Consider the following 23,670-nt stretch of genomic DNA (forward strand, 5'->3'; position numbering starts at 1 on the left):
TTGGTTATATGACAACCTTTTATATATAAAACTACCTAAATGTGTTAACTCAAAATGTTAACAGTAAGTATCAGTTTTGAATTTAAGTAAATTGGTATTTTGTATTTTTTTTATATTATTTCTTCAGAAAACCACTTCCTTGTTTTCTCTTGTTACATTGAGAAAAAAGTTTTTTTAAATATGGAAATAGTTCAGAGCTATGGAATCTGAGTTCAAGAAGTACTAGAATTAACTATTTGGAAAGAAAAAAATATGTAGATATATGTATATATAACTTTCAAAACAGAGTATTGTGTGCTTTCAAAGGATATTTTAGAAATAAAACTCTGGGTAGTCCTCAGTCTGATTTTAATCTGATGATAATAAGAACAATTGGTTTAAATGCCCTTCTCCACCCACCCCCAGCCCTGACTTAAAAAACAGGAAGCTGTTGGCCTCTGGCAGAACCTCACAAGCAACTTTAATTTTCCCATTGCTTTTCTCACAAATAATTTACACGAGTAATTTATAAATGTTCATCTGATTCATCAAAATAGTTCTTAGATTAGTTACCTAATTAAGATTTTTAGAGTAGAATGTCAAAAGTATGGTACAGACTGGGGATGTGGCTCAGTCATAAAATACTTGCCTAGTATGTACAAAGACCTGGATTCAATCCTTGGGAACATTTTTTTTAAAGCTTTGAACTCTGGAGGCTCTCAGAGATAAGGCCAACCTAGCTATGTGGCAAGACTCTATCATTAAAAAAAAAGAAAAGAAAGGAAGGAAGGAAGGAAGGAAGGAAGGAAGGAAGGAAGGAAGGAAAAAAGAAAACCAAAAAACCAGGCATGGTGGCTTACTCCCAGCACTTAGGAGACAGAGCAAGTAGATTTCTATGAGTTTGAGGCCAGCGTGGGTCTACATAGTGAGTTCCAAGATTGCTAGAGCTGCATAGTGAGACCCTGACTCAAAAAACCTAAACAAACAAACAAACAAATAAATAAAAATCAAAAGGGAGGACAGGAGAGCTAGTTCAATGGTTAAGAGTGCTTGTCCACCAGGTGGTGGTGGCACATGCCTTTAATCCCAGCACTCAGGAATTTGAAGCCAGTCTGGTTTACAGAGTGAGTATGTTTTATATATGATGCTTTTGTGTCCCAGTATCTGAGAAGTATTGGTTCCAAGACCAAAGCAGGTATCTAAGAATCTGATGCTTCAGTCCATTACATAAAATAACATAGTGTTTGCATATAACTTGTGTACACCCAGACCTGTATACTTTAATTCATCTATTACTATAATGCCTCATATAATGTAAATAGTTGTTGTACCATATTTTTACATGTTATCTACAATAATAAACAGAAGTCTCTACGTGTTCAATACAGGTCTAGGATTATTGGGGTTTTTTTTTTGAATATTTTCCACTAATACCATAAATAAAGGATCTGTGGCTACAGAAGGCTGGCTGCAGGTCACATGGTTCACTGCCTGTAGTGGGTTCTTAGTAAATACAAGTTGAGTAACTTTTGGTGGATTCAAACCAAAAGGAACTGGAAAACATATGCTATAAATACTGAGTTTGCTTTTCCTCTTCCATAGAAAATAAAATCACTGGTTCATTTCTGCCCTTTCTCAATGAGTCTCGTCTTGAAAATCTTGGAGTAAGGTAAGAATAATATCATTCACAGTAAGTCCAGACACACTTTATTCACCTTTCAGAGACAAAGCTCAAGATCTTGGGTTTTACCCATCCTCAGGTCAATACTGTGACATGTTTTAAACAGAATCCTTTGCCTGCTGTTTCTGCTGTATGGACCTTGTGTTTAGTTTTACGTGTGGTTTCTATTTCAAAGGGATTTGCTGACAAGCATTCATGAAGTTTGTAGAGACTCACTTTTTACTCTCAAATTCAGAATATTGAATTGTATATACTAGAAACATATACGAACCAGCAGGAAAAAGATTAGCAAGAAAGTCAAAGTTACCAAAGTTCCTAAAGCTGTCTTAGGACAGGGATGTATCTGTGTATGTAGACTGTTAAGGCACATAATTACCCTTTGTAGCTTTGTCCACACGTGGTGTAGATATCTCTGTATATGTCTGGAGGTTCTGAGGTCTAAGTAGAGTTGAAACACCTTTAAAAACCTTAGCTGAGTATTCAGTGTTTATGTGTGCTTTAAAATGTAGCTTTGCTTCCTTTAGAATTGGCAACAGTTAGTTTAATGTTTGTGGCAACAGTAACTAAAGAATAAAAACAAAGCTAATTCTGAATTACTTCAGGTCCTGCGGCCTAGAACTTGAGAATGGAAATAGATGGGGAATGAGCATCAGCAAAGCTGTCATTTAAACTGCCCTTTGGCGCACATTCATCAGGGATTTTCACTTTGCTTCTTTTATACTCATTTCAGCCAGCTGCAACTTCCATCCATCACCTTGTTACCTGCGACCGGACGGCCTTTCTGCTAATCTTCTCAAAGACCCAGATACTGTTAACTTGCTTAGCTGATATTTATGGAGTTCATTTGGTTCTAGGTGCTCCGCTGGGAACTTGGGGCACATAGGTGAACAAGACAGGCAAATTCTAGAAGGGACAAACACTACTGTACAGTTTGGGTTGTATGCCCTGCTTTCTGCCTCTGAGATGGAATCTTCAGGACTATCTCTTAGACTTGTGTTAGCCTGTAATGTAACCACCTGTTGTATGTTTTAAATATCTAAAATTTGATTAAGTCAGGGCTGGAACTGGAGCTCAGAGGGTAAGAGCACTTACTGTTCTTCCAGAGGACCCCAGATCAGTCCCCAGCACCCACATCAAGCTGCCCGTTAGCAACACTATTAACTCCAGCTCCTTTGGGTCTAACACACTCTCTGGCATCCACAGACTGTCCTTGTGTACACAAACCCACACAGAGACACACAATTAAAAATAAAATCTTGGGTTGGGGATTTAGCTCAGTGGTAGAGCGCTTGCTAGCTTGCAAGGCCCTGGGTTCGAGCCTCAGCTCAAAAAACAAACAAAAACAAAAAACCATGTTTTAAGCTGGGCGGTGGTGGCGCACGCCTTTAATCCCAGCACTTGAGAGGCAGAGCCAGGTGATCTCTGTGAGTTCGAGGCCAGCCTGGTCTACAGAGTAAGATCTAGGAAAGGCGCAAAGCTACACAGAGAAACCCTGTCTCAAAAACAAACAAACAAACAAAAACCCAAAAACAAAAACAGAAACAAAAATAAAATCTTTTCAGTTAGAGGAATTAAAATTTTTTAGTTCTGCTGTACTATCTACATTTCAAGTGATCAGTATGTAGTTGCCACTGTGTTACACAGGGCAGATAAGGACACTTGGATAACTGCAGAAAGTTCTGGAAGGCGGCTACCTTGGAGTTTAGCACAGCGTTGCCCAGTGAGTCCGTGGTGCTAGCCTGGCTTGCTGCTGTACTGCCATGCTTTTCTCGTTTATCCTTCCTAGTCCCCCAACTCCGGTTTCCAGGATGTAAACTTCCAAGTAAATGTTCTGTGTATAAGCTCTTGTGTTGAACTCAGCATTTTACGAGGAAGCCTGTTTAGACCAACGCTTTCTGTATTCCTTCAATTTTTGATGAAATACTGATTTGTGAAGGTTTTTCCAGAAAGTGAACATTGTTATACTGAATGTCCACTTGATGATGGCTCATCCTGTAACCATAGTACTTGGGAGGACTCTTGTGAGTTCTAGGCTAGCTTAGGCTACACATTAAGTTCCAGGCCAGCCTGGGCTACAGAAACAATGCACACACACACACACACACATACTCCAAGTCCTAAGGTGAATTAAATTTGTTCTTTTTAATTTATCAGCTTAATAATATCTCTTTATATCCTGAGAATCACTCCTAGATTTTTTGTTATTGTTGTTTCAGTACAGCAAAGATTTGAAGGTACTTCTGACTTCAAATCTATTAAGACTTTTAACAAAAAAATGTTTTTTCAACATGAGTAGACAGTTAGATAAGTCAGGGATACCAATATCTACCTGCTGTTGTTTTCGTTAACATTTAGGACAGGTGTATTTCTATTATGCATCAACCAATGAGTAATCACAAATGAAGTAAGATATTAGATTCTGAGCTGTTCAAATACAATTCCCATATGATTATATTCCCCAGCTGGATCATTATAGATAATGGGAGATGAAGTACAAAGTTAAAATCTTCATAGATACGAGTTCATGCCTGAGTCATACCTGGCATTTATCAATCAGTGTAGGATTATGAAGCATATGTTGACTTCAGTTTGGTTAAAAATAGATTTGAAATATGAAGTGAGGTGGAGGAGGTATTGAAGCCTAAGTCTGTCAAAAAAGAAGAGGCCCAAGAGCAGGAGCCTGGGCGGGCCCCCTTGGTTCAGCAGGAACTTCTTGTAAGCAAGTGCAGCAAAGCACCAAAGGAGATTACTCCATCGGTGGGAGCAGTTTACTAGGGGGCAGAGTGCGGGCTGCCTCAGAGTACAGAGCAGCAGCATGGTGGAAAGGTAAGGGGACTTTGTATGACGGTCAGGAGGGTGAGTCAGGAGGGTGACCGTCTTTGAGCTGATGCAGGCTGTTCGGTTACATGGGAACTAGATGGATTTTGCCCCCATCAGTTGACCATCAGCGGTAGAGAAGGGAAGTAGTGGCTTTCCTGACAGACAGAACCTGCATTATGAGGTTTCTGAGGAATTCAGAGTTGAGGTTTCTGTTTACCTGGTAAAAATATGGTCTGGGTTGGGCCTGGGCTGTCATTCTAGGACACTGTTAGCAGTGTTTGCCATGTTGGGGCCTGCCTTGTGACCTAACACTTGTTATGGGAGCAAAGAAAGTTTCTAGGAGTATGTTTGAGTTAATTGATTTTCCTTCTAATCCACTGTGTCTTTTTATTGGTATAGATACCCTAGAGCTGGCTATATGCTGCCAATAGTCCTGGAATTATTATTAGTCAAGCATTAATATATTTACTTATGCTGTTTCAATTTTAGTTCCTTGGAGGAGAGGAAGAAGATGATTGCATGTATCCAAGAACTGAGTCAATCTCACATAGAGCTAATGAAGGTAAAAGGAATCTGAACATATAAACAGCATTTATTTTATACAAATGGTATTGAAACATAAGGTATTATAACTTACAACTTTGATTTATGATGCTGTGTGTGTGTGTGTGTGTGTGTGTGTGTGTGTGTGTGTGTGTGTACAAGTGTCAGCCCAAGAATAGTGATCAGAAGACAACTTTTCGGAGGTCAGTTCTCCCCCTCCACCATGTGGGTATGGGGGATGGAACTCAGGTCATGAGGCTTGGCCTCAGGTGTCTTTACCCACTGAGCTATTATCTGTTGAGCCCTATGATATTATTTTTGGTAATCAGTTAATTTGACACAAATGTCCTAATAACCTTCAGTTATAGAATAACTTTTATTTATTAGTTTTTATTTTCATTTCTTTATTTATTTTTGAGGGAGTATCTCACTATATAGCCCTGGCTGTCCTGAAACTTGCTATGTAGATCAGACTGACCCCAAACTCAGAAATCCACCTGCCTCTGCTTCCCAAGTGCTGAAATTAAAGACGTATACCACCACATCCAGCAAGTTTTTTGTTTTAGTTTTTATTTAATTAATTAATTTATTTTTATGTGTATAAGAAGTGTTTTGCCTGGATGTATGTGTGTGTGCCACTTTCTTACACAATGCCCATGGAGGCCAGAAGAGGGCATTAGGTCCCCTGGAACTGGAACTGGAGTTACAGATGGCGTGAGCTGCCATGTGGGTGCTGGGAATTCTTTCTATGCTTTGACCCTCTTACTCTGGACAGCTCTACTGTTTCTCCCAGAGTACAGAAATGGTTCCTGCCTGATTTCTTACCCACTCTGCTTGGCAAATACAGTAACTAAACAGGTAATTATCTTGCTGGCTAGTAACAAACTAGGGTATCATACAGCCACTACAAATCATACGCAGACCATGTGACTGTCATTTATATCAAGTGAAAATAGTAAGAATAAAAATGACCACTGGGCAGTAGTGGCATACAGCTTTAATCCCAGCACCTGAGAGACGGAGACAGGCAGATCTCTGTGACTTCAAGGCCAGCCTGGTCTACAGAGCAAGTTCTAGGACAGCCAATGGCTGCACACAGAGAAACCCTGTCTTAAATAAACAAACAAATAAATAAAATAGTGATCAAAATACTTAAATATCACATGTATTCACTAAAAATTAGGAAGAGAATACGAAATTATGTGGTATTATTTCTATTAACTTAATGCTCAACATTAAAGGAATAGTGTTTTGGTTTTTTTTTTAATGTTCATAAGGGTATGTGAGATAGCTCAATGGGTTAGGGTACTTGCCACCAAGCTTGACAACCTGAGTTCAATCCTGAGGACCCACATGCTGGGAGAGAACCAATTTCAGTCAGGCTGTCTTCTGACCTTCACTCATATACTGTGCGCGCGCGCGCACACACACACACACACACGCACACACACACACACACACGCACACACACGCACACGCACACACGCAGAGTAAAAATAAATAGATGTTAAGGGGACTGTAGAGCTGGAGCAACACTGGCCACTCTCTTCAAGTTAGATTCTCAGGACACACATGATGGCTCGAAACTGTCTATAACTAGTTCAAGGAGAGCTGATGCTCTCTTCTGGTAAAATTGTATTTATTGTTTCTCTGTATATATACACAAACACACAACATCACTTGTGATAGTTAGGATGACCTTGTGTTAGGAGAAATATTTGTTTATGATTAAATATTTAGAGATCACTGAACTTGGTCTTATGCAGTTAGGATGTCCAGAGGATTTAATTTTGATATTCTGAGTTCCTTCTCTTCCTGAGGACTTTGATACCATTCCTTGAGTTTTACTAGAGGTGATAAGCTTGGTGTAGTTTATAATAATTGTCAAGTGACCTTACAGAGCAGGATGAAAAACATTAATATCTTCCAAGCACACATAGTTCACAGACACAGGCAAACCCTAATAAAATAAAAAATAGAATATCATTTTTTAAATTTTAGATGTTTGTTAATGAAATTAAGTTATTAAAATAATTATATAAAAATATAAAATGTTCACTGTTGATTTTGATATAAGAAGGAGACTGTATTATGATATTAACTGTTAAAGGTAGTTTTTAAAATTGTATTTGTTGTTTCTTTTTATGTGTGATAGAGGGACATATGTGTACCAGTGTGGGCATGTGGAGGTCAGAGGACAACTTTTTAAACATAATTTTCCAGGTATTTAATGATCCTATTCATGGCCATATTGAGTTCCACCCTCTCCTTATCCGGATCATTGACACACCTCAGTTTCAGCGGCTTCGATACATTAAACAGCTGGGAGGCGGCTACTATGTTTTCCCAGGAGCTTCTCACAATCGCTTTGAACACAGTCTGGGGTAAGAAGGGAAAGGCGGGGAACGTGTAGTTCTTACCCTTTCTCTCTCATGGAATAGTCTCCTTTAATCTCTTAGTGCTCTTTCAAATGGTCATTGTAACATCTTTATTTTATTGGTGGGAAAATTGAGACTTTGGAGCCCTCTTATCATATTTGATGTGTTTTTTCAAACTTACCTCATATCCTCCCGAAACTTAATGTCTGTTGGCAGTTCAGTTAAATTAAATACTTGTCTGTGAATACTTGAATAGGGTTGGCTGCTGGCATAACTAACTATATGATTAGTTTTCCTTTAGTTCCTACTTAGTTTTTTCATTTCATTTCTTCTGGGACCCCTGAGCTCCCCTCCACTCCGGGTGGCGCTCAGGCTGACCTCAAACTCAATGTCTTCCCCCACATTCCTGAGAATGGAGATTCTGGACACACTCCACCATGCCTGGCTCCTATCCAGTTGTGTAGATTCCCCCTTTTCAACAAAATAATTGTGTCAGGAACTTAGTAAGCTAGAGAAATGCTTATAAGCTCCGAGAGGGTCATCTCTGTTGTGTGCTTTTCCATTATGTGTGGAGGGCTGGGAGAAGTGGGCAGAGAATAATTGGGAATTAAGTTGTTGTTGTTTTGTGGTTTTCATTTGTTATCTAGGCCTTTTTCTTTGTTGCTTGCTTCCTTTGGTTTGCTTCAGGGTTTCATTACGCAGCCTTGGCTGGCCTCAAACTCCCTAGCCTCCCAAATGCCCGAGTTACAGGTATGCGCCACTGTGTCCAGGTCCAGGAGTCAAGATTCATGTACCTATCCTCAAACTATAGACAATATTTATTACACACTTACTAGAGCTTTCCAAGCCACAAACAAGTTGTGTGCCTCCCAGAGCTGAGCTGAGGGCAGAGGACATTTTCTAAGGAGTCCTTTCGGAGAGAAGTGCTGAAAGTGCATTTAGCACTTGTCATGCCGTCTGTTTGTTTTACTTCCGTGTCTGTTTGCTTTGCTGGGGGTTAAACCCAGGGTCTTGCACATGCTAATCAAGTGTTCTCCAAAACCTCATCCTCGGCCCTGCCAAGTGCTTACCTTCAGTCTGCGGTGGACATCACAGAGCCAACTCCCAGGACTCAAGTTTCCAGTTCCAAAGGCACCTCTTCTAAACCAGAGTGACTTTTGATCTTTTTCTCTGCAGGGTTGGGTACCTAGCAGGCTGCCTTGTTCGAGCACTCGCTGAAAAACAGCCAGAGCTGCAGATCAGTGAGCGAGACATGCTCTGCGTCCAGATTGCCGGGCTCTGCCATGACCTTGGTAAGCTCCCGCAAAGCCACCACTTCCTGTAAGAGCCTGCTGTCTCACTCCGCTCACATTCAGAACTCAGTCTACCCAAGGGAGCTGTAGAAGGATTGTCGTTTTTATTCATCACGGTGCACCATGGTTCCTAATATTATTGATAAGGACAAAACTGGGTTTTAACTTACAAATTTTCCATGTTAAACACCTTTGCTATGTCATAGGAAAGGCATTATTCATTTATTTATTATTCATTCATTCATTTAGTTAGTTATGAGACAGGGTTTTTTCCAAGCTGTCTAGCACTCACTATATATAGCCCAGGTTAGCCTCAAACTTACGGCAATACTCCTGCTTCTGCCTCCTCAGTGCTGAGATTACAAGCATGAGCCGCTGCACTTGGCTGAAAGGGCCGTCTGACAGTGAGTTTTTCTTATTCTGTCTTGAGGATAATGGGAATGTGATTTTTCTTTTATCATTCTCATGGACTAAAATTGCTTTTTCCTTTAGTTCCTTTGTTAAATCTGTCCCTTTGCACAACTAGAGCAGGTTTAAGAAATACTTTTTCTTCCCTGACTCATGGCAAGTTTTAGGCCAGTTAAATTCAAGTAGAAGAATATCAGCCTTTTGTTTAAAATAAGAGCTGACTGCCCCAACCTCTTTCTTTTTGTCTTTTTTTTTGAGCTGAGGCTCAAACCCAGGGCCTTGCGCTTAGGCAAGCGCTCTACCAGTGAGCTAAATCCCCAACCCCCACCTCTTTATTTACAGGAGAGAGTGTGTGCATGTGTCCCCATGGACAGGTACTGAAGGAGGAGAGTGCTGCCTCTCTGTCAGCCCAGGGATTTCAGTAGGCTCAGTGACCCTTCTCAGAAGACAGCTGGTCCTTGTACGCTTTGGGGGTTGGTTTTGGTGATTGGACTAAACCTAGGACCTGTGTGTGCTCTCCTGCTGAGCTGCAATCCCAGCCCTAAATAAATAAACCTTGATTATTTTTTTTTAAATACACAAACCTCTCAGCATTCCTCATAGCTAATCCAAGCTGGAGACTGATCTCAGGAAGGCTAGCTTTCCAATATAGTTTTGCATCTTACTCTGTTGTTTTGGAAAACTGAAAGAGGAGACTTGTTCTGTTTTTTTGATTAATTTATAGATTATTAACAGTGGCTGTTGATATTCAAAGTAAACTAAAAAAATTTCTTTAAGAATTCAGTTTTTAGCAATTTACAAATATTTTTCTTATGTGAAGGCTGCTTTTGTTTTTAGGTCATGGGCCATTTTCTCATATGTTTGATTCAAGATTTATCCCACGTGCTCGCCCAGATAAAAATTGGAGGGTATGTATTCATCTATCCTATGGTCAATAGAAAGAAATAGGATTTTATCTAGTTATTCAATTGAATTATCTGTTTTTCCTCTCCATGTTCTAGCATCCTTCCCAGGAACAGGGTTTGATTCGATCCTCACAATGGTCTGTGGAGAAAGAACCCTTCCCCCCTCCACAGTCAAAGGGACTTGAAACCTCTGAAGCATAGTGCCTGACCTCAGAGAGCCGTAGAGTGGTGGGCCCGCCCTAGAAAACCAGCCTCCCTCCCCATTTGTCAGTACAGCGCTCTTTCTACTCTGTCACATTACTGTACAGTCCTATTTTTAAAGTTCAACTTCAGTTTTGATTTTGGTATAGCCATGAAGTTAAGTATCATCATTTTTAGTAAATGAACTTGTGTTTCGTTTTTTTGTTGTTGTTGTTGGTTTTTTGAGACAGGGTTTCTTTGTGTAGCTTTGGAGCCTGTCCTGGAACTCACTCTGTAGATCAGGCTGGCCTCAAACTCACAGAGATTTGCCTACCTCTACCTCCTGAGTGCTGGGATAAAGGTGTGTGCCACCACCGCCTGGCGATCTTATATTCTTAATACAGAGTTTTTCTACATAATTGAGAATGACTGAATGTTGTCCTACCCCAGTCTCCCAAATGCTGAGAGTATGTTATACCTTCTAGCTTTAAATGAACCCTTTGTAATTACACATTTGCAGGTGATGAATCAGTTTTGAGAAATGAAGTTGACCTCCTGGTTTCTACCACGCTGTATTTCTAACAACTAGAGAAGAGCACATTAACATAAGCTGAAAGCTCCTTGTATGTCAAACCACATTTTCTCTGCCTGCCCTTTTTTTTTAAATATAATTTACATCCAATACATTATGCATTTTTCATTGCATTGTTTTTGTTTTTATTTTGAGACAGGGTCGCACTGTGTAGACCAAGCCTGCCTTGGAACTGAGAGATCGCCTACTTTTAGTTCCCTGGAGCTGGGATTAAAGGCATGTTCTCACTTAAATTGTTCAAAGCTGATGGGGCTTTGACAGGTGCACACATGCTGTCAGGATTTAGAACATTTTTATCTTCTGGAAATTTCTCTTGTGCCTTGCCTTTTTTTTCTGTGGTGGTGAGGATCAAACCCACAGCACTGCAGACACTAAGTATGTGCCACTGCCACAGCCCAGCCCTCCTTCATGTTCTTTTAAAATGAGTCCTCCTCCATTACTTCTGATTTTCATGAACAGAGATTCGTCTGTCTTTTCTTAGACTTGGTGTCTCAGTTTCATTTGTATTCTCTGCTCGGTTGCAAATAGGATTTCCTGTTGTTTGCACGATGTGGTTTTGTACTGTGTGTGTTTAGACTTCCTCCTACTGTTTTACCTATTCCAACAGTTAGAGCTGCCGGCTGCTTAGTGGGAGATGAGTCCTTAGGTTTGATCCCCCCGCTGTCAGTACGATCGGAAGTGAGCACTCCTTCATCCGCACACGCCACATACCGCTGATGGCTTTTTACTGCTAAGCCTGTACCTAGTGTATGAACCACACTTTGTCCTTTCTCCTTTTGATGAGATTTGGGTTGTTTTGGATTTGGACTACTACGTCTAAGGTTGCTGTGTGTGTCATTGTATAATAGTTTTGTGGAAATATCCTCTCATGTCTCCTAAAAGAGTACCTTAGAGTAGAATTATGGTGTCATATGGCAGGTGTTCATTTAACATTATAAAAACCTACAGGTTTTCCAGTGTGTTTGTTCCATTTTACACTCTCACCAGCAGTGTATAAAAATTCCAGATGCCAGTCTATAACCTCACCATATTATCTTTAATTAAATTAATTAACTTTTATTTATTTTCTGTATATACTGCTGAAGATAGAACCCAAGAGCCTTGTACTTGCTGGGCAAATACTCAATCATCATGTTATATCCCAGCCCTGATACTTCACCTTTTAGATTAGCTCACCTGACTATGAAATGGTATCTCAGTTTCATTTGTATTCTTTAATCTATCAAAAATATGATTCCTGTTATTTGCACTTTGTAGTTTTATGTGTGTGTGTGTGTGTGTGTGTGTGTGTGTGTGTGAGAGAGAGAGAGAGAGAGAGAGAGAGAGAGAGAGAGAGAGAGAGTGTGTGAAGAGTTCCTCTAATGCATTGGTTCTCAACCTTCCTAATGCTGCAACCCTTTAATACAAGTCCTCATGTTGTGGTGACTCCCAACTATAAAATTATTTTCATTGCTACTTTATGACTGTAATTTTACTACTGTTATGAATCGTAAGGCAAATATCTGTTTTCTGATGGTCTTAGGCAGCCCCCGTGAAAGGATCATTTGACCCTCCAAAGGGTCATGCTCACAGGTTGAGACACTGCTCTAACGTTTTACCAATTTAAAAGTTGGGGCAGGAGGCTGCTTAGGAGGAGGTCACTTGCCAAGGAGCTGAGTCTTTAGGTTTGATTCTCAACACTGCGAAAAGGTGGGGCTGGAGGGGAATTTTGACCCTAGGAGATAGCTCAGTTTGTAAGGTGCTGAACACCTGAGTTTGACCCCCAGAACCTTTGTTAAAGGCAAGTGTGGAGTGTGTATTTGTAATCCTGCTGGTAGGGAGGCAGAGTCAGGCAGGTTCCTGGGGTTTGCTGCACAGCCAGCCTGGCCTGCTTGGAGAATCCAGAACCAGTGGGAGACCCTAGACCAAAAACATAAGGTGGACAGCACCTGAGGAATGATAGCTGAGTTTATCATCTTGTCTCCACAGGCACACACATACAAAAGAGTTTTTATTGTTTGCCCACTTAGTATTGATTTGTAAGAGAGAGTGTGTGTGTGTGTGTGTAGTTTTATATTTATTAGGAATATTTCCTGTTAGTGTTTGACTTGCCACTGCTTGTTTTAATGGTGCCTTTTGAGGAAGACATTTTCTAGTCTCCTTTAAGCCAGTAGCTCACATAGTTTACCATCAGTTTTAGTGCTGTGGGGCCTGCTTCCTGCAGGAAAGCCATAACATTAGAAGTGAGTTCTCTGCCCCTCATCGTACTGTTGACTTTCTTTTAGCATCTGCTTGCTTTTGGCCAGTGTCCAATCAGGAAGTTGGTTGTCCAGAGTATAGTTTTTTTTATCTCCAGCAGGATTGATCTAATAGGAACTAGGAGCTACTCAGCCATTACTCTGTGTATGTATGCTGTATGCTCTGTGTGTGTTTGCTGTGTTTGTCTGCTGTGTGCTGTATGTGAGTCTATGTGTGTGATTTTGTGTGTATGCTGTGTTTGTGTGTTGTGTGCATGTGCTGTGTGTGTGTGTGTGTGTGCTGAGTGTATATGTGTGTACTCTGCATGTGTGTGGTGTGTGTACTATATGTGTGTGCTCTGTGTATATGCTCTGTGTGTGTGTGTGTGTGTGTGTTTGTGCTTATACATGCTAGGTAAGTACTATACCAATAAGCTATATCCCTAGCCTTTAAAAATACATTTGCCTTTTTTATTTAATACTTTAGCTCATATGGAATTCATTCTTTTTTTTTTTTTTTTTTTTTTTTTTTTTTTTTTTTTTTGGTTTTTCAAGACAAGGTTTCTCTGCGTAGCTTTGGCGCCCTTCCTGAAACTCACTTTGTAGATCAGGCTGGCCTTGAACTCAGATCTCTGCCTACCTCTGGCTCCTGAGTACTGGGATCAAAGGTGTGTGCCACCAACGCCCAGCAGAATTAATTCTTACATACAAATATAAGATCTTTCCTTTATTTGTAGAGATACTTGTTTTGTTTTATTTTCCTGCAGTTTTGGGAGTTGAACTAAAGTCATCAATCCTGCTAAGCAAACACTCTACCTCTAAGTGATAGCCCCAGACTAATGGATAACTGTTTATTGAATAACAGTTACTTCTTTTCTCATGAATCTCAGTTATCAACATTTTAAAATTTCCCATATATGATGAATCTTCCTAGATTCTATTTCACAGTTTTCTTTTGTATGTGTTCGTTGCCTGTATGCATATATATGTGCATCACATGCATGCCTGGCACCCACAGAGGTGAGAAGGCAGTGTTGGGTCCCTTAGAACTGCAGTTATGGATGGTTGTGAGCCACTGAATTGGTGCTGAGGAACAAAACCAGGTCCTCTGCTTGGACAGCATGTTTTCTTAACCACTGAGCCATTTCTCTAGCCCCATGTTTCACATGTTCTTAATTATTATTATTCTATAATAGATTTTTGTACCTAGAACAGTGATTGTTTATGTGAATTCATGCAGTGTGAACCAGCATTCTACTGTAATTATTCCAGAGGCCACAAGGAGACAATTGCAGGTTTCAGGCCAGTCCAGGCTATATAGTGAGTTCAGGTCAACGTGGGTTAAGTAATGAGACCGTTACTCAAAACAGACCATGAATAATCAAGATAACAACGTTATTATCTTTCTGTTTGTAATTAATATATCTTGAGTCAATTCATAATAGTTATAGGATCATTCTAGGTTCATTTTCATTTTGAATCAGTTTTGATAAGACGTAACATAGGGCCAATGTCTCTGGGGGTCATTTGCTCTTTATAGTGATTGTGAAAGAATGAGCAGAGACATGTGCAACCGGGTGACCAATTTGAGAATTTAATTCAGATGCTGACATCAGAGCTGGGAGACACTTGATTTTACTAGCTATATTGCCAATACCCTTGTCCACCACAAGGTGGAAATACCAACCAACAGCTTTTAACTTCAGATGTTCTTCTGTGGATGGCAAAAAATCCTAAATTTTAGAGTGATATTCATTCTACCTGTATGATCTGGTAATATTCTTCCTGGTAATGTAAATGGTTACATTTCATAAAATATTTTCATTGTATTTATTTATGCAATAATAAACATGATTTATAAAAGCTTTGAAGACTAGGAGAAGAGGATCAGTAACCTAAAGTCTATGTGAGAATGGAGCTCATCCCTTTGTAAGCCCATTTTAAAAACTGATAATAATTGTTTGTGACTGAGCATGATGGGGCACACCTTTAATCCCCACACTCAGGAAGCAGAGCCAGGTGGATCTCTGTGAGTGTAAGACCAGCCTGGTCTACAGAGCAAGTTCCTGGCCAACCAGTGCTATATAGTAAGACCCTGTCTCAAAAAACTAACCAACCAACTGAAACTGTTTTGTAGACAAATAAAATATTGACAAAAATTGACTAATTTAAAAACTGTAACAATGTAGTTGGAAACTCAGTAATCAACAGTCAATGGGACTTCATCTGAGAATTACCTAGAATCCAGAATAATCTGTTTAATTAGAGAATCTGTAACAGGCTGTGTTATATTGACTTTTCACAGCATGAACAGGGCTCAGTTGAGATGTTTGAGCATCTGGTTGATTCTAATGAACTCAAACCTATCATGAAAAACTACGGTCTCATCCCTGAAGAAGATATTGACTTTATCAAGGAACAAATTATGGGACCACCTGAAACTCCAGTGAAAAACTGTTCGGTAAGTTTTTATTCATGTTACTTAGAGCCAACTGATACTTTCCATCTAGTCTACTCTTGATTGTCTCAGAGCTACATATTTGGCTATTGTAGGGACGCTAAGTGTCAAAATATAAGTTATATGCATCTGCTTTCTAATGCTATCTTGAGTTCTTTAGACATTATTTCCCCCAATGATAGTTTATGTCTGCAACATCAGTACTTGGGATGCAGAAGCAAAAGGATCCAAATGTAAAAGTATACATCCTTGGCTGGAGATGTCTCAGTAGGTAAGGGTACTTGCTATGCAAGCAAGAGTATCTGAGTTCAGATACCTAGCACCCATGTAAAAAGGCAAGCTGAGTAACGCACACCTTCAGTTTCAACACTCAAGGGGCAGAGGCCAACCTGGTCCACATAGAGAGTTCCGGGCCATCCAGCCCTATACAATGGGACTCTATCTCAAATAAACAAAACAACACAGTGGTAGGTGGACTTTTCTTTCTGGCCAGCCAGTTCCCAAATCACAACATGGAGACTTCTTATTAGTTATCAGTGCTCGGCCAATAGCTTACAAGGGTTACTAGCTAGCTCTTACACTTAAATTAACTTATATTTCTTATCTACCCTCTGCCACATGGCAGTGCCTTCTTTCAACATGGTCAGTTCACCTCTTGCTTCTCCTGTGTCTCATGCACATGACCCTTAGATTGCTCGCTTCTTCTTCCCAGCATCCTCCTAGTCTGGCTCTCCTGCCCAATCTCTTCCTGCCCAGCTATAGGCCAGTCAGCTCTTTATTATTAAGCAATGAGAGTAATACATATTTATAGTGTACAAAGTGTTCCACAGTACACAACAATTTAAAAAAAAAAAAAGCTCCTAGTAGTGGTGGCACACACCTTTAATCCCAGCGCTCGCAGAGACAGATCTCAATGAATTCGAGGCCAGCCTGGTCTACAAAGCAAGTTCCAGGACAGCCAGGACTGTTACACAGAGAAACCCTATCTCAAAAAACAAACAAAAACCAAAACAACAATAAGAACAAAGCATGGCTGGACACAGGCTTGTAACCTCAGCACTGAGAGGCAGAAAAAGATATTCAGCATTAACCTCTGGTCTCTATGTGAATGTGTACACACATGTACACACACAGACATATACATATGCATACACACACATACATGAGGTAGATTGAGGTGTAGTGGTATTGTGTTCCCCGAAATATTGTGTGTTCCCTGAATTAAACTTATCTGGGGTCAGAGGACAGACAGCCACTAGATACAGGGCCAAAAATGGTGGCTAGAAAATGGGTCAGAGCAAGCCATAGCAGAAGCTGGGCGGTGGTGGTGCACGCCTTTAATCCCAGCACTTGGGAGGCAGAGCTAGGTGGATCTCTGTGTGTTCAAGGATACAGCCAGCATGGAGACACACGCCTTTAATCCCAGAAATTGAGCCTTTAATCCCAGGGAGTGACGGCAGAAAGAGAAAGATATATAAGGTGTGAAGACCAGAAACTAGAAGCATTTGGCTGGTTAAGCATTCAGGCTTTCAAGCAGCAGTTCAGCTGAGAGCCATTGGGATGAGGACACAGAAGCTTGCAGTCTGAGGAAACAAGACCAGCTGAGAAACTGGCGAGGTGAGGTAGCTGTGGTTTGTTCTGTGTCTCTGATCTTCCAGCATTCACCCCAATACCTGGCCTCAGGTTTGATTTTATTAATAAGACCTTCTAAGATTCCAGCTTCATTGAGGAGCAGCTATCTCATTTCTAAAAATGTTAGCTTCAAAAACACTTCAAGTGTAGCTGTGTAGTTGTTTTGAAACATAGTAATGTATAAAACAGGTATGGTGGTATGTGGTTATTGAAGTCTGTCACTAGAGAGGTGGAAGCAGAAGGAACAGAAGTTAAAAGTCTTATTCATGGGTTGGGGATTTAGCTCAGTGGTAGAGCGCTTGCCTAGCAAGCACAAGGCCCTGGGTTCTATCCTCAGCTCCAAAAAAAGTCTTCTTCTCCTGTACAGTGAATCCAAGGTGAGTCTGGATTACACGAGACTCAGTGAGGGGGGAAAAAAGAAAGAAAGCAGGGTGTGGTGGTGCACACTTTTACTCCCAGCACTCAGAAGGCAGAGGCAGGCAGATCTCTGAGTTCGAGGCCAGCCTGGTCTACAGAGAGAGTTAACAACAACACAAAGGGAAGAAAAATATAGTAGTCTCTACATACGTACATATACATATGTATACACAGAGGAAAAGGTTGTCACCACATCAGTGAAAGACATTATCATTTTAATATATGAATTCAAGGTTTATCACTTAAGGAACATTTTTTAGTAGTTAACTATTCATGTGCACGCGCATACACACACACACACCTGCCTGTGGACCACAGTGTACTTGTGGAAATCACAGGACACTTTGCAGAAGTTAGTTCTCTCCTTCCACCTTGTGGGTCCTAGGGATAGAACTCAGGTAGTCTGGTTGGCAGCAAAAGCCTTTACTTGCTGAGCCATCCCACCAGCGCTTTATAGACTTTTTTTCTTTATGCATTATTTTTGTGGCCCTCACACATGCATGCACTAGACCACAGAGCAACATCCCCAGCTAGGAGGCCTGGTATTTCCAGGGTAGCATATGCTTTAGCATTTCTTTCCCTTCGTCATACTTCATTAGAAGTGGGAAGGAGAAAGAAGGATTAGCATTCTAATTTAGTGTCTTGTTTGTAATTTGCAGGTCGATACAGTTGCTTTGCTTATAAATAGGTCTGTGTCTAACTAAAACCTCGATGAAATTCTCTTGTTTTCCAGTGGCCGTATAAAGGACGTCCTGCCAAGAAGAGCTTCCTTTATGAGATAGTAGCTAACAAGAGAAACGGCATCGATGTGGACAAGTGGGATTATTTTGCCAGGTATGCACTGAATGTTTTCAGAAACGTTGCTAAATTCTTTGTATAAAGGTAGCATTAAGGCCTACCCAGCTAATCAGAAGTTGGGCGCCACAGTCCTGGTATGGCTACAGCACTGGCTTCTCGGACACCGTGGAAGAAGTGAAACAGCCTTCCCCTTGCCCTGAGCGTGCTGGGTTCCTTCCTGCCCCCTTGTCCTGCATCACAGTCATTTACTCTCCTGGGCTCCCCGTTAGGCTCTAGTTAGCTCTTAAGCTGGTTCAAGGTAGAAGACAGTCTCATTTTGAAGTGTGAAAAATTCTCTTTTTCCTCTCTGTTTACTTCTTCTCAATCAAGGCTTTGTTCTTAAGTATAATGAAGGATTTTAGTAATAAGTGAGAACAGCATAAGAACCTTCCAGGTGTTCAGACCTCAAGTTGTTGTGAATGTCAGAACACACTCAATCCTTTGTTTGTTGAGACAGGGTCTTACCATATAGATTGGCTGGCCTGGAACTTGCTACATAGACCAGGCTGTCCTCAGAGACATACAGATCCCCCAGCCTCTGCCTCCCATGGCCAAGGACTGAAGGCATACATCACCATACTCTGACTCACATGACTAATCTTATTTTGTCTATTCTACACTTCGAATTATTTTATTACTTTTTTTGAAACAACGTAGACCACTGTGGCCTCAAGCTCATGGAGATCTACTTGACTCTGCCTCCTGAGTGACTTCAAATTATTTTAAAGTAAATCTCAGGCAATATAGCATCTCATCATGTTTCTGTGTGCATCTGTAAATAAAGTGTCACTGTTAAACCTAAAAAACACTCTGCAATTGTTTTAAGATTTCTTGTTTTTTTGTTTTTCTTGTTGTTGTTGTTGTTGTTTGAGACAGGGTATTACTTTGTAGTCCTAGCTGTCCTGGAACTCACTGTGTAGACCAAGCCTGTCTCAAACTCAGGGATCCTCCTGCCTCTGCCTCCCTAGTGCTGAGATTATAGGTGTGCTCTACCACTCCAAAGGTATTACTTAATAAATGGTCAGGATTCAAAATTCCCTAGCTATTTCATAACTGCCTTGTTATTATTAGCTTGTGAAATTCATAATCCTTTGTCTATACACTGCACCTGGTGATAACTCTCCAGTTTTTATCCTGTAGCAGCTCCCTCACATTCTTCAGGGAATCTTTCCACTGACTCACTTAGCTAGTTATACCTCCTTGTGTCCTTCAGTATATTCTTTAGTCGCCAACCAGCCTTCTGCAAGCTGGTAGATCCAAAGCCTGGTTCAGAATTAAAAAAAAAAAAAAGAGAGAGAGAGAAAAAGAGAAACAAAAGAAATGTAGTCTTTGTATTTAAGGCACAGTTCCCTTGTTGAAATGTTTCCTATCTCTGCTTTGGAATTTCCTAGGGACTGTCACCATCTTGGCATCCAAAATAATTTTGATTACAAGCGCTTTGTTAAGTTTGCCCGTATCTGTGACGTGGAGGACAAGACCAGTGGCTGTAAGATAAAGCACATTTGTACTAGAGAAAAGGTAAGTTACATCATCAGAAAATAACACTGCAGCTCCTGGTCTGAAATCTGGAAATAATCACTTAGCAATTTGAAAAGATCCAGAGCCATCTTTCTTTTCTTTTATTTCCCCTCCTTCCTTCTCTCTCCCTCTCTCTTTTGAATTTTTTTAGATTGTGTGCATGTGTATGTGTAGTCTGTGTGTGTGCTTGCTACTCACACCTGTGTGGATGCGTGCAGAGGCTGCCCTGCTCTGTCACTGTCCGCCTGCCTTATCTCTTTACTCAAGGTCTCTCCCTACACACATTTTATTTAATACCACCACAGAGATACTCATATAACTTAAACAGTGGTATAGAATTATGCTATAGGAAAGTCTTTATGTATGCTGGTCCTTTAATCCTAGCATTCAGGAGGCAGAGGCAGGTCTGTGAATTCAGGGCCATCCTGGTCTACATAATGAGTTCCAGGACAGCCAGGGCTACTCATTGAGACCCTGACTCCAACAAAGGTGAACATAATCTGGTCCTGCATTACCATTTCTGTTCCCTTGCAGGAGGTTGGAAATCTGTATGACATGTTCCACACACGCAACTGCTTACACCGCAGAGCTTATCAACACAAAATCAGCAACCTCATTGACATAATGTAAGTGTTATCTCATTATAATAGTGTACGCGATGTTTTACCACATTAGCATTCCCAGCTCAAGCAATCTAAAAAGACTCCCTTAAAAGAAGACTAGCATACTGTAAATTTAGGAGGAGAAAGAGGAGGAAAGTGGATGTGGCAATAGGGTAGATGGAGAAAGAGGAGGGTTTTTCTATGTAACAGTCCTGGAACCCACTCTGTAGACCAGGCTGGCCTCGAACTCGTAGAGATCCACCTGCCTCTGCCTCCCAAGTGCTGACTGTCAAATGTTTTTCAAAGTTAGTAGCAAATAGGAATTTTATCTTTTTCCCTGATTCAGACAAATCTATAGCCAAAAAGTGCACAAAGTCTCTATATGTCTCAGAGACCCCATGAGGAGTTTCCTTTCTTTGTTTTTGAGACAGGATGTCATACTTATAGCCCTGACAGGTCTGGAATTCACTGTATAGCCCAAGTTGGCCTCAATTCATGATTCTCTGGCTTCCACCTTCCAGATCTGGGTTCACAGGCATGAACCACCACACTGGTTCCTGAAGAGTCTAACCTCAGTCAGAAGTTAGATGTAGCCAGGTGTGGTAGCACACCCCTCTGATCCCACACTAGGAAGGCAGAAGCAGGTGGATCTCTGAGTTCAAGGCCAACCTGGTCTACACAGTGAGTTCTAGGACAGCCAGAGCCGTACAGAAAAATCCAGTCACAAAAAAAAAAAAAAAAAGTGTAAAGCTGAATGAATATGGTAGCACATGTCTGCCATGCCAGCACTTGGGAGGTAGAGACAAAATTCAAGGTCATTCTCAGGTATATAGCAGCTTTGATGCTAGCCTGAGGTACATGAGACCTTGTCTCAAGAAAAGAAAAGAGCTAATAAAGTAGTTTTGTTTCCAGTTCAGAGTCAAAGAGACTTTGGTTCAATTAAGCTTCTTCTGAACTTGTTTAAAGGAAAGTTATGTTATTTCTGCTTCTATAAAATTGGAGCTGAATGTGATTATTATTGGAAAAACTAACTGAGATAAGGTCTTTAAAGCTCTGCCCTAGAGCCTGACATAGTAGGCACGCAACTCACAGGTCATGTGTCATTACAAGGATATTAATAAACAGCTGTCTTGCTGGGCAGTGGTGGCGTACGCCTTTAATCCCAGCACTCGGGAGGCAGAGGCAGGTAGATCTCTATGAGTTCGAGGCCAGCCTGGACTACAAAGCAAGTTCCAGGACATGCTTCAACTACACAGAGAAACCCTGTCTTGAAAAACCATAAATCAATAAATAAGCAAGCAGCTGTCTTTGAACATCATACCTCAAGATTTTGTTCTCTTAAACTAGAAAGATCCTTTTGAGCAAGGTATAAAGCAAATCTTCAAATGTCCTTGTGTGTTTCCAACATGGTCTTTAGGATCACAGAAGCTTTCCTCAAAGCAGACCCCTACATGGAGTTTATAGGGACCGGTGGGGAAAAGTTCCGCATTTCTACAGCCATTGATGACATGGAAGCCTTCACTAAACTGACAGGTGAGAACTCCAGGACACACACGTCTGTGTCAGATATAAGCTGCCTTTGCAGGGATAGAGAAGATAATGAGGAGAAAGTACATACAGATGTGAAATTACAAACTAATGATTCTTAAAGTAGGCATAGTGTGTAATGCTTAAATGAGCCATAGTATACTTGTATACTTAGCACAACTAGATAAATACTAAAAAAAAAAAAAAATCCAAACCAAACAAACCTTGTCATCACTAAGCACCAGTGGCTAAAAGGTTGCTGGTCAGGTTCAGTCTCAAACCCATAAGGCTGGTAATTAAGGGCTGATGGTGGACAGGAGTGGGTGTGAGGCCTGGGTCCAGTCCACAGAACCACATCCCCCAAAAAATTTATAATAGAGAAATCCGATCAGATTTAACAGTAGTGGTCATGGCAGCAGTGTATATACACCATGGCTCCTCGATCTGTTCTAAAGATCAACTCTTGTAGAATATTATTTTAAGGTGTGTTACTTTTGTTGAACTCTGTGAAGCTGTGTTACTGTGCCTGTTTAAAGCACCTGATTGGTCTAATGAAGAGCTGAATGGCCAATAGCAATGCAGGAGAAAGGATAGGCAGGGCTGGGAGGCAGAGAGAATAAATAGAAGGAGAAATCTGAACGAAGGAAGAAGTAAGGGAAGGAGAGGAGGACACTAGGGGCCAGCCACCCAGCCATCCAGCCAGCCATGGAGTAAGAATGAAAGTAAGGCCGGGCGGTGGTGGCGCACACCTCTAATGCCCGCACTCAGGAGGCAGAGCCAGGCGGATCTCTGTGAGTTCGAGGCCAGCCTGGGCTACCAAGTGAGTTCCAGGAAAGGCGCAAAGCTACACAGAGAAACCCTGGCTCAAAAAACAAAACATAAAACCAAAAAAAAGAGCAAGAATGAAAGTAAAATTTACAGAAGAAAGAGAACGGTAAAATACCAGAGGCATAAAGGTGATGGGACAATTTAAGTTAAGAAAAGCTGGCAAGAAATAAGCCAAGCTAAGGCTAGGCATTCATAATTAAGAAAAAGCCTTCGTGTATTTATTTGGGATCTGGGTGGCAGGCCCCCCAAAAGAGTAAAAAAACAACCAACAACAGTTAACATCCTGGAAGATGGAAGGGTTGTTCTAGTTCTAGATTTTAAAAGACTAAAAGTATGTGACCACTAATTTTATCCATATATTTTCTTGATTTTCCTATTACCCATAATGAAAATCCTTAAGTTACATTATTGAGGTAAAGCAATTTAAAAAAAAAAAAATCACTGTTAAATTTCTTGGTGCATTTATTTATGTTTAAAAAAGTGTTCTTGTTCTTCAGAAGTATATACTATACAATAACGTTTCATCAAAAAAATCATATATACATAGCCAGCTGCAGTGGCTCACACTCAGGAGAATGAGGCAGGGGGATTATCACAACTTTGAAACTAACCTGAGTTATATAGTGAGCTCAAACCACCCTAAGAGTGAGACCTTCTCTCAAAAAAGAAAAACAAAAGCAAGAAAATTGTAGATAAATGGAGTTCTTTTATGGAAAAATGATAGTAATGAATTTGGTTAAGGCTATTTTGATTAGAAAAATTTTAAAGAAAATTGAAAAAAGACAAAAGAAGAAAGTTTTTTCCCTTCTGTTATCATCATAGAATAAAATATTTTAAAACTTTAAAAAAAAAAAAAA

General features: G+C 40.5%; 1 protein-coding gene across 1 annotated transcript in view; it reads left to right on the forward strand.

Moving 5' to 3' along the window:
• Nucleotides 1-23,670, forward strand: part of Samhd1 (SAM and HD domain containing deoxynucleoside triphosphate triphosphohydrolase 1) — a 36,708-nt gene that overhangs the window by 3,615 nt on the left and 9,423 nt on the right. The window contains exons 2-11 of the mRNA XM_036184815.1: nt 1,582-1,648; nt 4,970-5,042; nt 7,247-7,407; nt 8,578-8,693; nt 9,939-10,009; nt 15,300-15,455; nt 18,235-18,335; nt 19,730-19,856; nt 20,391-20,482; nt 21,876-21,991. Of these exons, the coding sequence (XP_036040708.1) occupies nt 1,582-1,648; nt 4,970-5,042; nt 7,247-7,407; nt 8,578-8,693; nt 9,939-10,009; nt 15,300-15,455; nt 18,235-18,335; nt 19,730-19,856; nt 20,391-20,482; nt 21,876-21,991 (1,080 nt within the window). The remainder of the gene's footprint in view (nt 1-1,581; nt 1,649-4,969; nt 5,043-7,246; nt 7,408-8,577; nt 8,694-9,938; nt 10,010-15,299; nt 15,456-18,234; nt 18,336-19,729; nt 19,857-20,390; nt 20,483-21,875; nt 21,992-23,670) is intronic.

This window comes from Onychomys torridus, chromosome 4 (assembly GCF_903995425.1).
Source record: "Onychomys torridus chromosome 4, mOncTor1.1, whole genome shotgun sequence".
NCBI classification, from domain to species: domain Eukaryota; kingdom Metazoa; phylum Chordata; class Mammalia; order Rodentia; family Cricetidae; genus Onychomys; species Onychomys torridus.